The following is a 16,903-nucleotide window of genomic DNA, read 5'->3' as shown; positions in this document are numbered from 1 at the left end:
TTCCACCTTTTTGAATAAAGGTGTTGGAATTAAACTTGTGTTTTCTTGTTATGAGAGAAAAGACATATTCTTTACTTTCATCATCAAACCCTCCACAAAGCTTTAAGTAATGCTGCAATACTTTCATTCCTTCATTCTATCACTCAATTTTCTTCTTTGCCTTCAAACCTTTCTGCTCATATGGGTGTTCTTACAGTAATTGCCAAACGTCTAGATGCAATCATCGGGTATTTTCTTTCTTTTCTGTTCCTTTTTTTTAATGTTTCAACCCCAATGCCGATTTTGGACAAACATAGAGTGTATTAGTAACATGCTTAAATTTAAATCGGCCTATGAACAGTTTTAATTTAGGATACTATGATATAATACAATGATTATTTGTAACAAATAATAATATATTTAACATAATTTTATATAAAATAAAATGAAAATAATTTTTAGAACCTGGATTATTAAAGGTCTAATCATTTTTTTTTTCTCTGTGACACAGGCCTGGAGTGATGCTTCTTTATCCATTGTAAGTAAAGCAATTGTCAATATTTTCAAAAATAATTAGGTTCAACTTCTTTTAAATATAAATATTAAAAAAAAGTAAATTACGCTAGCAGTCACTCAATTATTAGTAAATTTTTTTTATCATATAATTATAAAAAGTTAAATAATAATTATTCAACTATTCAATCGTGTTTTTTTGGTCACTGCTAGCCTTTAAATTTAGCATAAAAGCTAAAAAAAAAATTGCTTTTTAGCCCTTTCTTAAAATTAAAAAATTCAATTGATTTTTTTAAAAGAAATTATAAACACTTTTTATATAAGATTTTTTAGCTTTGTCCCCTTCCCAAATTTTATAACATTATCTCGGTCTTTTTAAAAAAAAATTCTAGCTTTACCCTTAATAATGATAACTTTAATTCTTAATATTTATAAATTATGTCAATTTAGTCTTGATTTATAAAAAAAATTTAACTCTGAACAATGTGTACGGACGAACAGATATGCCTCGATCCGAGCAATAGAAAGTCCATCAATGGTAGATGACCAACAATGGTTAACCTATTGGATTATATATTCCTTCATTGCCCTATTTGAGCTTTCATTTTGGAGAATCCTGGCTTGGTAAGTAGTAAACCATTATTCCATCATCCAAGCTATTATGGTTGAATCATGTGTTATAATTTATATAATAAAAATGAAAAAAAACAGGGTCCCGTTGTGGCCGTACATGAAGCTGGTATTGTGTATGTGGTTGGTGTTGCCTATATTCAATGGAGCAGCTTATATATATGAAAAGCATATAAGAAAATACATAAAATTTGGAGGATTTGTGGGCTCAAATTATTCAGAGGATCAAAAGAAGATCCTCCAGATGATCAGCTTAGATGCTAGGAAATATGTGGCTGAATACGTTGACAAGCATGGATGGCCTGCCTTTGAGCGAATTATCAAAGCGGTAACTTGTTTTATATAAACTCCTTAGATTGCATTTTGTCTTTTGTATTCAAAAAATGTGAAAATGAGTCCTTTCTATTGTTAAAAGCTGGTTCTTGGCGTGTTTGGTTATTCTATTAGTCGCGCTAGTTTTTAACAGTAGAAAAGAATGAAATTTTAACAGAAATGATCAATTTACTCTTTAATCTAGTTTACCCATTTTCTGAGTAAAGATCTCTATAATACTTTTACCCCGTCTCCCTCATTTATTGCTAAATTATTTGTTGTTTCAGGCTGAAAAAGAAGCAAAGAAACCATGAAGTAGTGTTAGCAGCTACCATTTTATGAGGGATTGTCAAGGAATACTACAAGTTTAATTGTGTATGTTTATATATTTTCCAATTCAAGAAGATATGTATCTTAAATTTCTAAATATCAATCAAATCTTTTTATTTTATTTTTAAGACATGTTGCTGCCTAACTTCATTTTAGTATTAAAATAATAAAAAGGTATCTTTATTTTATTTTTATTTTGATCACTCAAGTTTAAAAATATTTTATTTTAATCACTAAATTATTGATATTTAATATTTTAATTATTGACATGACCTTTTTTTAATTAGCATTATGACAAATTTAACCTTCCCATATTTAAAGGTTAATCCTAAAAAAATTCAATAATACACATTTTGTCAATTAGTCTTATTCCAAAAAAACACAAAAGAATAGATGGTTATAAACATTAGAAATCTTTTAATTACAATTAATATCTATAAATATTTTCATACATTAAAGCTAAAAGTAATACTCTTGAATACAAATTATATATCATTTAAATATAAGATAATTACTAGAAATTTTATACGTGTGTGAAAACTACTATTTTGAACATAGGGTTGTTTAAAAATAACATATAATAAATAGTGAAACATGTGGCATGAAACTAATTAATAATAACACATGCAGTACATACAATATTAAAATAAAAAAATTAGATTAAATTGTGAGTAAAACGAAATTTAAATACATAAATGCGTCAGATTAAGAATAGTAAAATTCATTGAAACATGGGTTTGTTTTAGTTTCCATCAAAATAATCATTTGATAGAGAGGGTCAATTAATCTTTTCTCAACTAAATTGGTACTCGATTAACCCGTAATATCAATTCAATAAAAAATTTAAATAACATATGATTTTTTTTAATGGGATCCAAATATTTTTACTAAAATTACTTCTTGTTTGGATTAATTAGGGTTTCATTATATTTAAGAGCTTTATTTGGATGTAATTAGTTAGATTATATAAAGGATTCATTCATTAATAAAATTTTCAACTCTTGTAGTTAATTTCTTTTTAGAAGTGATTTTTCTTTTTGAGTTTTCTTTCAATGAGTCATGGGAATCCATTCTTCTTTCAATTTAACATTAATTTTTTGGAAGGTTGATTAGAGTCAATAATTAAATTTATTGGTATTTATGTCTCAAAAGGGTTCAGTTAGACAACTATCTTCTATCCATTTCTATCAATTTATCCGACCCATTTTTCACCTTTTAACTTTCGTTTTCTTTATTTTTCTATGTTTTCATTTTCTTTGTTTTTAAATTTGTTTTTTTTTCCTTTTAGAGTCGAATAATTTGAATATAATCTTAATAAATTTTCTTAAATCTTATCTAGAAAAAAGAAATGGGTCGAGTTTGTTCAACAAACACAACAATAGAGCGAAGTTGCAACATCATGATGTCATCTGCCTAATCCTCAACGATTACCTAAGGGTAAGCCACATCGCAATGTCATAAGGACAAAGTCTCAAAGTCTAGGGAAAATGGAGATTAACCTTAGTCTAAAATAGATTAATTAACCTTGTAAATTGTTGAGTTGACCCATCATATGTTGAATATAAAGACAAGCGTTGCAATTTAGTGACAAACTTTAAGATTCAATGCAAGTTAAGAGATCAAGAGGATTTAAAATTAATAATCGTACATCTAGCTAATTTAGCATTTTGTTTCATAATCATTAATAGATCAATTGACTATTACGGAATCAATTTAGCATTTTGTTTCATAATCATTAATGGATCAATTGACCACTATTGAAATTTTTTGGTGAGTGTTAATTGAGAGTTTAGTAATTAACATTAGAGTTGTACAATAATTTCAATCTCTTAATACTTTACTTTGTAGTTTTAGAATATTCAAATTGGCAAAGTATTTAACAAAAATATATATATATATAGAGAAAAAATCAAAATCCATATAAGAACAATACCAAAAAGGAAAAAAAAAAACTCAATTTTAAGCTTCAAAAGCCAACGTATGCGTCCATTTCATGGAAGAATGATACACCATTCTTTTAATATTTGAAGATTTTTTTTAGCCTAGATTCCAAAAACTTTTTCATAAAATATCGAAAATATTTAAACATATAATGTCGAATTTAATCTTTAACGTTTATATTTTTTTATAAATTTAATTATTTTTTAAGTTAAATTTTATCTTTTATTTTTTAAAAAAGAATCAAATTATTTTTTAATGAAAATATTAATTAAAAATTAATTTTTGACGATATTGACATGACACTCACGTAGCAATCTACATGTACTTTATATTGATATGATATTATTTGTCTTATATGTTAACAAAAAATTTGAATAATACAAAAATGTTTAAAGTTTGCCAAAACTTCAACATTCAAAAGAAAAGTTTATAAAAGTTCAAAAAATAGCACGAAGTACATGTAAATTGTTATGTGAGCTATAATGCTTTAAATTTTAATATTTTAGTCAGTATTTTTATTTAAATAACAACGATTCAACTCTTTTTGAAAGATTGAGGATCAACATAACCTTTTTTATAAGTTAAAAGAGACAATTAACTCAAAAAAGAATGAGAGCCAAATTGATAAAAGTTATAAACATTAAGGGCTAAATATGACATTATGTCAAAAATAAAATATAAATAGAGAATTCTGTTTGAAAAATAAACACTTTAATTGCTTTAATTATTCAATTAGATTACATTCATCCCAACAATGCAATGATTTACCTCCAGCTAATCTTCCATCTAGTGGCTATCATCACTTAACAATATTTTTTAACTAAATAATGCAATTTTACATTAGTGAGAACTGCGATAATGCCAGATGCTTCATCAAATACTACTACAATTTCAAGAAGAAAATGATCAGTGACAGTATAAATCCACTTCTACAACATTGTATCATAAATTCAAACTACAAAAACCTTAAACTAATAATATAAATTAAAAAAAAACCCTTTTTTTTACTTGGAAAAGTGGACCTGGAGCTTAATCCATGATGTATTGGATTGTAATACAGGTGATTTTCTTTTGGTTTTTGCTCTTTTATGTCCATCATATTTATATATAATCTCACTGGTTTGAGATGGCAGCAAATGCATGAAAGCTAAGCTTCATTCTTTTCAGGATTCCATAGAACTTGCAAAGTAAAGAGCAGTGAGATACAGTCATGTATCCAACTGGGCTAGTAGACAGTCCTGTACAATCACGTGCATAATTTGTAAAAATGGGTGACGAAAACTGGAACAGAAAATTACCTGCAGGAGGATATGACTTACTCCTAAAACCTGTAAATCTTTGTTGATTTCTTAAGAGTCTCCAACATTTTGCCACAATCGGTCACAGATGCAAAAGGGATAGTCGAATGGATCAACCTCGAGTTATCCTGATCGACCTTTTGGCTGGGTTTCAGGATGTGCTTCACCCCAGGACTCAATTTAATAGGACCTAATCTTGTCACACCATATGCATCAACTTTGGAAAAATCGATTCCAGCTGAAAGTCCAAACCCATCATATTGAGACTCATTTAGAATCCATCCTCCAACGCTTTCTTCATTCCTTTCAGGTTCAAGTTCTAGTGTCCCCATGTTACATTGAATGTCATTGAAGTTTTCTCTTGTCAACTGAGTTCAGCTCTTGAATCATCTCGAATTCCAAGATTAGGCAACTTAATGGGCTTCATTAGATAATCTTCTTTAACTGCAGGTCTCTTCCTTGAATTCTGGCAAATATCTGGATCCCGAGTGCTCACAAATTTTGACTTCATTCTATCTTTAAACTTGATTCCGTTCCTCTGGCTCAGGGTAACAGATGTTGGTTTGATTACCGGGAGGGATGGGATGAGTGGGGAGTGAGCTAAAGATGGTTGCCCAACGGAACTTTCCATGTGTGAGTAAGGGATCATTGGATTGTGGTCATAAGAAACTACAGGAAAATGAGGAACCATGCGGTTGATAAGAAAACTAGTTCGAGCGGTATGCGGATGACATTTACGACCCACATCAGGAAACAGTTGAGAAGGTGTAATAGGTGCCTGCACTTGTTGTGTTGCTTGTAACAACCATGGGATCAAGCTCTTTGAGGAATCCCGACACCAAGATGGTTGGACATGTTCAACATTATCTGGGTGCAAAAAGGGAAAGTTGAAAGATGATTTTCCAGCATTCAGTAGATTCGAGTTGCTTTCAAGTTCAACAGAATTCCCATTTATATTCTGAGAGTTTCTCTGCGAAGCAGATACTGCAGGTAGTAGAGAGCTAACTCTTAAAGTTTCGGTTCTTGATATAAAAGGCTCCTGGAAGTCACCTCCATTGTCAAAAATAGCATGGGAAGTGTGTGGATGAGCAAAATGGCATGAGCTTGGTTTAGGATCTCGAGCAATTGCAATGCTGCTGCTATTTTGGAATTCTGGATTTGCTTGCCAGTTAATGCCTGGCTGAAAGAAATTAGATTCATGAGGTTTGATGAGTACATTTCTAGGAAAGGCCTGATTTCTCGCTATTTCAAATTGTCGAACAGATGTTTCTTTACACTTTCCTGGTGCTCGATCCAGAAGCCATTCTTGTTGAAAATGTTTATCGACACATGAATTTTGGAGGCCAATACTTTTAGGAGCATCTGCTAATCCTTGTCTCTCATTGCTACTTTGACAAATTGTAACATCTTTTCCCATCAGCCTCATTGTTGGAGTAGGGCTATTCAGGAGCATCTTCTCAGCATTTTCCATTGCATGACTTATGTCTTTTTCCTTTCGGTTCCAAAACTGGTCATATTGTCCACATCCAGTGAAAGAGTTGTTTATCAGATTTATGTCTGAATCCATCAAACAGTCAGAGCAGTTGCATCTCCTATCAGATTCTGTACAGTAGCCATATTTTCTATGACCATGTAATTCTGAAGCCCCTAATCTAGCTGATGAATGCAAAGTAGCATTCTCTTTCATGTGATTCTGTGCAGGAAACAAACTTAACTGATTATTTGGAAGTCCACTACCAATACAATGCTTCCCTTTCATGATTGAATGATCATCAGTGCTCCTTGGAAAGACAAGATTGTTAACGTTATTGGAAGAACCTGGTCCTGGACCCAGTTTCTTTAGCTGGTCAAATCCTCCTTTTGAATTTGAATTGGTCTGCACTAGTTCACCTAGTGAATTAAGAGGCAAACCGAAAAAATCCTCATCCCGGCACTTCTCTCTTATGGCAACATTCTTCTGTTTGCAATCTGGAAAGGGACATAGCCTCCCCCTCAGTTCATTAGGAGCCAGGCAATATAGTGGTTGATGAGACAAAGCATGACCTGAAACATTTCCTGATGCAAATTGTGATGTAAACGGGGCAGTTTCACTCACATTTTTACTCAAAGCAAAAGCGGATGATGACGGATGCAAAGACACCCTCGGATTAGCCTTAGAACTTATAGCAACTTCCGGGTTGTGATCTCCAAAATAATACACAAACTGGGAACTGGAATTCAAAGATGACACACCCCCACATACTTCCGAGCTGACACAAGGATTCTGAATCTCTTTTACAGCAGATAAGAGTCTAGGAGCAACAGTAAAGGGACGGCTACAAAATGTAGTTTGATTACCTTGATTAGACATATGCAAATTACCAGAATCTATTACGACATGACCTGGAGGCAAAGATCGATCTGAAAATTGATTTGCTTTTTCTTGTGACAAGATACATGGTCCGAGAAATTTTGGTATATCAACATTGTAATGAATATCAGGCAACAGCTGCTTCCCTTTCATGGCTTGCACCGCAATCCCATTTCCTGTGCTAAAAGAAACATCCTCATCATCACTTGTGTTTATCTCTCTAGCTGGAAATCCTTTATCAGTGTCATTCTGGTGGCCTTTCTCTGACAGCTCAAATGAATCCAAATCAGCATGGCAAATGTTTTTCTCGAGTGTAGCAACATGTTTCTCATGCGGACCAAGTATGTCATCCTTACCTGAGAAACTGACATGCTTGAGTGAATGTTGAATGCCACAGGTGCTCGCTTGAGTCGTGGCCCTCAAATTGCACCTTGCTGAATTTTGTCCAGAGCTACAGTTACCAGGGTTCTTGAGAATACCACGAACAGACGAACTTGGCTTTTCACGCTCTACAATTAGTTTGGATGCTTGAACAACCTTGCTTTTCTTCTTCGCAGACATGCATTTGAGACTTGGTTTCTCTTCAAGAACAGAAATGGCATTTGAGCCCCTATTGCACAATGTATTATTCAGTTTTCTATTGAAATTGACAGGAGTTTGTGGCTTCAGCTTGCTACCATTTTCCTGAGACACAAAAAACAGAAATATCATGATGTCAAGTTTTTCAGAAATTCAAGTTATTACAACTATTTTTTAATTCAATTGTGAAAATAAAGAAACTCTTGTGCCAAAAAGAAAATGTCCACACAGGAAATATTGAAGAATCATTGTACATAAAGGAATCTTCCTCTGCCTTTACTTGAGTGTGTAACTAAAGGAGCTCATTGGATCGTAAGAACAATTTAGAGATTCTTAAACTCCCAGCACAGCACTAGCATAAACCTTTGCATATGACCAAAATGAACACTTCTGAATGCAACAAAACGCATCTAAAACTTGGGACATTGAGAAAAGGTAGGTAACTATATGTGAAACTAAAATTACTAGATAGCTAAAATGATCAGAAAAATATTGAATTGGTTTTAGAAAGTGTCAAGATTTCATAAAGGTCCAAGAACTCAACTGTTCCAGTAGCCTGTGCCCTAAAGTCTAAAGGTGTAAAGAATATTTGTTTTCAATTTAATCTACCAATATTGGACGGGTAGCTGGTAGTGACCAGATAGCTCTGTTACAGTCATTTCAATTTGTCAATATGTTTGATTTGGGACAGCAGAAGGAATAACTGTTGCTGCCGTTGTAAAGACTGGACAATCATCTAATGAAGATGCGGAATACTAATACAAAATTATTATAAAGAATGTGAAAAAACGAAATGAATTCAGAACCGAGTAATTAGTTTAACACCAGCATTCTTTTTCCTCCCTTTCAACTAATATAGAATGGGGCACACAGTTGTGTCTGAGAAAGGTGACTTGCATGCAGGTTCAAGCCTCTAAGACATTAGTGAAGCATGCATATCCTCAGTAGTCGAGTACATTATCGAGGGTAACATAATGCATTCATTAAAAGAATACCCTTTGCTAGAACTTTGTATCATGGACCAACATTGCTGAAATGCTTTCTTTAAAATGCTAGCCTCTAACAAAAAAACAAAGTTATGATACATGAATGTTCCAAGAACTAAATATCAGATAATTTTGTAAGCAAGGACATTCCTTTTTCAGAAGGATGTGGACTCGTTTAGAGGGCATGTTTGCTGCCTAGATAAAAGCATCCCAAATGGAAACTCACAACCAACATAGGTTGTTGCTCATCATCACATAGATTTAAAATAATTTAAGGTTAAAAGCTTGTTATAACTAGAAAATGCAACGACATATAGTTGAATAAATCACAAAACAGCACAGCAAAATTGATATCAAGTGATATCATATGCTTATTAAACCAGCTTGATGAGTAAATAGATATTGAGAAAGAGCAAAAGGAAGTTTTTTATCCATTCCATAACACTTGTGCTAGAAGGAAACATAATTAGTGAAGTAGCATCATATGCTGCAGATCGTTTTATAATTGAAAGAACATTCTTATTTGTTGTACTATTTACATTTTAACAGTATGTTTCACAAAGACACAAACCTTACAAATCAAGACTGCAAAACATCATAAACTGGCATAATGCAAGTGTATCCCCATCATAATTTTAACATCTCGTCCTTTTCCGACAGATGATCTTTCGTTTGGGTTTGGGAAGTGTAACAGTATAAATGAAATATCATTATTTCCTCTTACCGGAATTACTTTCAATAACCAGTACGTAACTTATAAAACAAGACTGCTCTCATAGCTATCATCACCACCGTCATCATCTATAGTGAACAAGTTTCCTGCCAATATTTTCATCTCAAATGCATCTTCTATAGCCATGTTCCTACACTTCCGATCAACACTTTCTCGTCAAGCCAAATGGAAATGGCTTAAGGTCATGCTCATACCAATACTTCAAAAGCATTTGCCTGATAGTTGAATATTCACCAACTAGGAATGAACAATGTGCAAAAGTCCATGCATGAGGGAATAAGGATCACTTCATCCACACACTATCAATAAAGCCACAATCTGTGCCAGTTAATCAAGCCTTTCTGCCATTAACACCAAGATGGATTCCTCAAAACTACAAGAGTCTCATAAAATATTAACACTTGCAATTTCATTTTGAAGATGGCTAAGCAGCTAATGAGATAATCCCAGAACATAAGAAGCTACAAACACTAAATCTAGCATAAAAATTTAGGACGTTTCAACCATTCACCAAATCAAAAAGAAATATGGTTCACTCAAAATAACAACCAACTAGATCTGCATTTGGCATCACCGGTCTACCCGCCAACAAGCGCAAAGACAGATTGCATAAACAAAGAATTACAATACCTAGCCCACATTTCTCTCGTAAGATAGTCCTTGAGATGACACCAAATGTATGTCATTTACTATCATGACAGCTCCAGTTATCGTCAATCCTACCTTACAGCTTAAACAGTTTACCTGAAAAAAATATTATTGAAGCCCTTCCAAAGCATCCATAATCTACAAGTCTCAATAATGAGCAACTCCAAGTCCAACAATAGGTTGAAAGACTAGCCATTAGATCAAAAACAAGACTGGCCCCAACAGCTAAATGATTATCTTTGTTAGAAAAAAGAAAGGAAAAAAAATTATTGCAACAGTAGTTAAAAGAAAACAACAACATCAGTAATCTAGGATAGATATGCTAAATCAAGGACAAGAAACGTTTAGCCAATGGAAAACTTCTTTGCCTCAACCCGTACTGTACAGCTGGAGCACCATACCTCACCTAAGCTCTCTTAACCAGCTCAAACCTTCCCAAACATGAAAACCCCATCCCCTCCTTTTTACCTTTTCCCTCTCTTTATGCTGCTGATGAACCTTATTGCACACAACCAGTACAATTGCAAGGTAACTGCTCAGTGATCTCAGTCCTCAAATTGAAGACAGTTTTTAACCAGCTTTATCAGCAGTAATTTTATTAATAACAAGAAAGGAAAAGAGAGAAACACAAAAGAAATCACATATGAAGAACATAGATTTATACTAGATATTACATTTAGTAGCTCAAATTGCAATTCATCAAGATGAAGCACAAAATAAATGACTATTTATCATGATCTGAACAATGATGAATTATAACCCTCATGATAAAAATGAAAAAATAATGCTGCAACATCTTAAAACTACATAGATAATAAAATCAAACAATTCAAAATTATAATAAAGCACATAATAAGCAATATTTTCTGATGTAAATTACAAACCTTGTTAGCAATCAGCTCATCTTGCTTGTTATTCTTATGTTTTTTCAACTTCCTCCTTCTGTTCATAAACTTATTCACTATTTCCACTTTCTTCTTCGTTTTCTTCTTCTTCTTCTTCTTCTTTTTCTTCATCTTCTTCTTTGGCTTCTCAATCTTGCAATTCAACTCCTCTAAACTGCCATTTTCATCTTCATCCAACAAATTTTCGTCATCAAGAGCATCAACCTCGTGGATCTGAGGAGCCACAGCAAAAATCTCAGTGATGGACCGTTTCTTGGGTGTTCTTGATTTTGTAACCTTAATTGACATCCTCATTTGGCGCCTCTCTTTTCTAGATGCTTGAGCAAGGCAACTATCAACATGAGCATTCAAGGCATTCACTGTTGAAGCAGCAAATGCCCCACAAACCGGACATTCCAACATGTCTGGCCTTTCATCGGATTTCTCCCCAACATGAAGATTTAGTTGCAAGAAATCACTTTGGTTGCTGCTGCTTTGTATATTAGCTAATTCAGTTGATTTAAGACGATCAAGCTCTTCAGACCACCAGCGAAATTTGGTGACTGTGATCGGAGGAAGAAAAGATTCCATGCTTTGTTTACTTATCTTCCTGTTACCATCATCATCATCATCATCATCATCATCATCTGAAGAAGAAGAAGAAGAAGAAGAAGAAGCAGCTCCACTGAAGGGCCAACATTTCACCACGTCGATGCTTCTCATTTTGGAAGCATACTCTCTATACAAAACAGCAGATCAACAAAGTCAAACAACAACAACAACAACACAAGAAGTAAAAGAAAAAATCTTTCTACTATCCATAAAAACAAACATGAAGATTTCACAAAACCAAAAAACGGAAACAACTCACCGGATGGAAAAACCTTCAAAAACAACCGCCATGTTACGTACCCCAGGGAGAAATCAGTATAAAAAACTCATCTCTTTGACCAGAAACAAGAAAAAGGAAGAAAACAAGCAAAGTTTGGGACTTTGAGTACCAAAAATTAGACTAAAAGAAAGTAAATAAAGAAGTCGCAGACTGAGGTAGAGTGAGAGAAAGCGAAAGTGAAAGATCAGAAACTGTATGATGAGAGAAGTAAGGCTTGTTGTATATATGTAATCTCTCTCTAACTATATGGTGAAGGGTGAGGTTATAGAAAGAGAAAGGCTTTACATTTGTTTCCCGCTCGAAGAGAGAGAGAGAGAAAGAAAGAAAGAGCTTTCCATTTCATGCTTTGCTTTGATAGCTCTTCCCTTTCCCCTAATTTATGACTGATAGCGACGTATGAGACCGCAAGCGAACGCCAAAGTGTTCCAGAGAATAACCAATTTTACCTTTCTTTATTCGCTTCCTTTCTTTCTCTTTTTCTATTATTATTTCTTTTTCAACCTTTGTCTTTGGTCTTTTTCTTCTCTATTACATACAACACACAAATATATTTTCTTTCTTTTTGCTTTTTAGTAATTTGGTAAACTACATGTAACCTTATTAAATTATTATTAAATTTCATTAAATTTTTAAAAAGTTATAAAATATTATTAAATTATTTAAATATTTTTTTTAGTCAATAAACTATTAAAATTTTATAGAACAATTTATACAGTTCATCAATACCTATAAAAGAAAGTACCAAATTGATTTATTATGCCCAAGAACACGCTCCTCTCTTTTATGGATGAAGTGGGATTGTTTTTTCTATTGCCAGAGAGTACTACATTTGTTGGTTAGTTTCTTGCTAAAATATCCAGAAGAAAATATTTCATTTAATTATTTGTAATATTTTACATTACCCAAAAATGTCCCCAAGTAATTTTCTTGACGAATTGCCATTTGGTCCATGCATGCATAGTAGATAGCAAAGATAGAAGGAAGTGAAAGTTGTGAAGTAACCTACATGTATTTACGATGATATCACATATCGTACCCATACATTCCAAGTGACGTAATTCTCGCCTTATGTATTGTACACTACTTATTGTTTATGTTAAAGATTATATATTGACAAAACAATTATCTTTAACTTATATAATATCATATCATCGTCTTATAAGATCATATTGTTACCTTCAATACGAGACAATAAAATAATTCATCTCCTAATAAAATGCTTCCATGTTTCACCTCAGCCCTTCTTATAAAAACCTATTGGCGAACAACATGACATCCATTAGAATTTCTCTTCTTGCAAAATGTAAATATACCAACACCGTAGAAAACAGGCAAGTCTGGCAAATCCATAGGCCATAGGAGTATTATATGTAATTATATGACACATGATACGATTTTTGTTTACAAGCTAAAGGAAATAAAGATCAAACAAAAATCAAACTCATACTATACCATATAGACAGACACATAAAATACTGATCTACAAATCCAAATAAGCATTAAAATCCTTGTTTCAAATGAAGCCATGTGTCTAAGCTTTCGTTGCGACATGTATATGTTAAAACCGTTATTACACCACTGCATATACTTCAATCTAATCCCTTTGATATGTGTTGACTGGAGGAGGAATTCGAGGAGCATGCCGAGAAAGTTAATACCAGTTATATTATTAACTCATTAATCATATTCTTTTTGTCACTATATAATGAAGGGATTCATGGTGTTTTTTCTTTTTTTTGTCTATACAAAGGCCGTCCTGGAATGTTAGACATGAAAGGTATGTTTTTTCAGGTAAAGTATTGTGTCTTCGAGTCTTGGAGAAAGAAAACAATTTTACAGAGAGCTTTATCTCTTGTTCAGGGGTTTGAATCGGGTTCGACTTTAAATTTAATCGGAGATTTCAATGTAATGATTAAATAGTAGAGGGTTTCGGAATATATGAACTATAATTATGTTTTGAATTTGGGTTATTTAGAATAATTTATTTTAATAATCATTTTTTATTTTTACCTTATCTTTTCAGTTACATTTGAATTTAATCATATATCTCATCACTATAATAACTAATCTCGTTGTTACTATTATTTTTAATTTTATCGGAAACAAACATACCATCCATCCAAACAAAACCTGAAACTATATTATCCGAACAGCATATTTGAGTACAGTTACACAAAAAAGGTGCATCCAATGGGAGCATAAGAAAAAGGTAGCTAATTTTCTACAACATTTTCCAAAACTAGTTTTCTATCTTTTGAAATCAAACAGACAAACTTTAATTTGATTTTGATTGAATGAATTTGGATTGATGGGGAAATTTTTCTCTTTTCAAAAAGAAACATTTGATGAAACTCATGACATTTGAGGATTCAAATTCAATGATTTTTTAACCAGTATTTATGAAATTAATAACGGGGATTTGGGTAAATTCATCACCATATGAAAAGCAACCATCAACCTAGTTGAATTTGAATTATTCTAAGATATCAAGAGTTTTATATAAAATATATAATTTATTTTGGTATTTTTAAAAATTTGAACAAATTTAATAAAATTTTAATTTATTTTATGACTTTTTAATTATTGTTGATCTAATAATTGAACCGAATCGAGAATTAATGATCGGATCTATTCAACTACTAGTCTAATTATTAGAAATTTTATATAAATTTATAAGTTATCATCATAGAGTGTCTATATATTTTATGTATATTTTTTAAGTTGAGAGATGAAAATAAATTTAATTATTAAATTCAATATCGAAATAGATAAAAAAAAAAGTAGAAACAGAAAAATAAATTCAATTTCCTCAATTTTAATTTTTTAAAAAAAATATGATCCTACAAAAAGGATTGTCAATTTCTTATATCAGGATCACATTAATTACTGAAAACAAAAAAAAAAACAAAATCCAAGTCATTTTCAACTGGCAATTGCAACCCACAGGGCACAGTGTGTAAAAGTAAAAGTAAAAGTAAAAGTAAAAGGAGCAGAATTCCAATTCCCCCAAGTGGGTAAAATATTAGGGAAGATATAGAATTTCAACCTCACGCGCCAAACTAAGGGTCCACATAGTTAAGATTTAAATTGACTTTGAAAAATATGATACATATAAAAGAAGAGAGGTGTTGCAAGTACGTGATGAACATCATTGTGTTGTGAAATGTAATTGAACCCCCATGCCCACCTAATAGACTCATCATTGATTTTTATGCCTATTTTTGGAGCACCCATGCCCCCCACTAATTCCTTTCACATCAATCATATATTGTTTTCAATTGTAGAATGTATTTCTAACTTTATAATATATTGCAATTTATACTTCAAATTCCGACTGAATTAGTTACATTTTAATTCAAAAGTAGGAGTTGTTAAAAACTTATTTAATTGTTAATTGTCTTGTTTAGTTTGTGTTCAACTATTAGGGTTTTTTTGCTTTATATTACAACTATTATTATTTATTAATATGTATAAGAGGAATCAACAAATATTAAGTGTAGTGGTTGTTGGATATATTGAGTGGAAAAGATAGATTCAGAGACGATATTGAATTAAATAGTAAATTTAGAGATGCGGGTGACGCTTTTTAAAGAGAACTATTTGCCCCTACATAAAGTTGCTAGAGGGTTAAGACAAAGTCCTCCCGGTATACAACGAAGCTTTTGAATTTCTTTTGATTAGCAAAATCAAGGAATTCCCTAACTCTTACTCTAATTTCTGAAAATAGGATTGATTGTAATGATTTTGTGAACGCCATAGACCCTCTATCTATATGCACTCAATGGATACTATTTTGAGGAGTCACAACATTTCATGTTAGACATACTTCTTAGAAGAAATATGTCTCATGGAAATGTATCCATTGAATGATAAATCATTACTTTTTTAAATTTGAATAAGTGCTCATCAATAATTAAGTTTGCAATCTATAATTTCCAAAAATCCCCCACTAGATTGCTAATTCCAAAAAATAAGTACACAACAATTATTCATAAAAATGGTGTTTGCAGATTGAACCTTCCTTTAGTGCAAACTCTCAAAGTATCAACAAAGTGAATGGTGGCTAGTCGCTTGAACCATCACTCTTAAAGTCAATACTGGAAAAATTTCACACATAATCGTAAAGTATTAGAGTAAGAAATTAATTTGCTTTAGCACTGTTATGGTCATGTGTTCATCTCGTTTTATGAACATGTACGAGAGAAAACCATAAAGAAAATCTCATTAAAGAGGTGCTACTTCATGTCCATATAGGTGGATTTCATGACAATTAATGTCCATCCATTAATAATAATACTCATCCTCTTAAAATATAAATACTAAATCCTGATCCTTTGTGCACATTGTCATTTAATATCTTGTTATTACCCTTTGAACCTTGAAACTAAATTTTGACTAAAACAAGGTAGAGTTTCCATTATCAATGATGTGATTAAAATGGTTTTAATTCTATCTTAGTGGTGGTACTCTTAATCAAATCCCTTGACAAACCTTTTGTTAGTGGATTAGCTCAATTGTCAATTGACTTAACATATGTAACAGTTATCACACCGTCCCTAATCAATTGTCTTACATACTCATGTCTCAAACTTATATGTCTAAACCTTTTGTTGTACACCTTATTATACGCTCTAGACATGATGGATTCACTATCACAATATACGGAAATGAAAAACCTACATTGTGGCCACAACTTTATATCTAGCAAGAGATCTCTTAACCATTTTGCTTCATTGCCAGTAACCGCCAAGGTTATAAATTCTACCTCCATAGTTGAATGTGAGATGCGAATTTATTTCTTAGAGCCCAACTAATGGCTCCACTTTCT

At 32.2% G+C, this 16,903-nt stretch overlaps 1 protein-coding gene and 1 pseudogene across 1 annotated transcript; one reads left to right on the top strand and one right to left on the bottom strand.

Moving 5' to 3' along the window:
• The first annotated feature begins 99 nt into the window (after nucleotides 1–99).
• On the top strand, nucleotides 100–1,892 carry LOC107890179 (HVA22-like protein f). Its single transcript, XM_016814675.2, has 5 exons — nucleotides 100–227; nucleotides 491–517; nucleotides 994–1,116; nucleotides 1,204–1,450; nucleotides 1,722–1,892. The coding sequence occupies exons 1-5, from the start codon at nucleotides 181–183 to the stop codon at nucleotides 1,746–1,748; spliced, it is 471 nt and encodes a 156-aa protein (XP_016670164.1). The 5' UTR covers nucleotides 100–180; the 3' UTR covers nucleotides 1,749–1,892.
• Nucleotides 1,893–4,399: 2,507 nt separating this feature from the next.
• Nucleotides 4,400–12,436, bottom strand: LOC107888480 (uncharacterized; annotated as a pseudogene).
• Between the last annotated feature and the right edge of the window lie 4,467 nt (nucleotides 12,437–16,903).

The sequence above is a fragment of the Gossypium hirsutum genome, chromosome A09 (assembly GCF_007990345.1).
Source record: "Gossypium hirsutum isolate 1008001.06 chromosome A09, Gossypium_hirsutum_v2.1, whole genome shotgun sequence".
NCBI lineage: Eukaryota > Viridiplantae > Streptophyta > Magnoliopsida > Malvales > Malvaceae > Gossypium > Gossypium hirsutum.
This window is presented reverse-complemented; position numbering and strand designations above follow the sequence as displayed.

Bases quoted from the DNA above. Each gene is read 5' to 3' on its own strand.
- LOC107890179 (XM_016814675.2), top strand. From the start codon at position 181: ATGGGTGTTCTTACAGTAATTGCCAAACGTCTAGATGCAATCATCGG. The intron at 228-490 runs GTATTTTCTTTC...TCTGTGACACAG, and splicing joins CGTCTAGATGCAATCATCGG to GCCTGGAGTGATGCTTCTTT. The intron at 1,451-1,721 runs GTAACTTGTTTT...TTGTTGTTTCAG, and splicing joins TTGAGCGAATTATCAAAGCG to GCTGAAAAAGAAGCAAAGAA.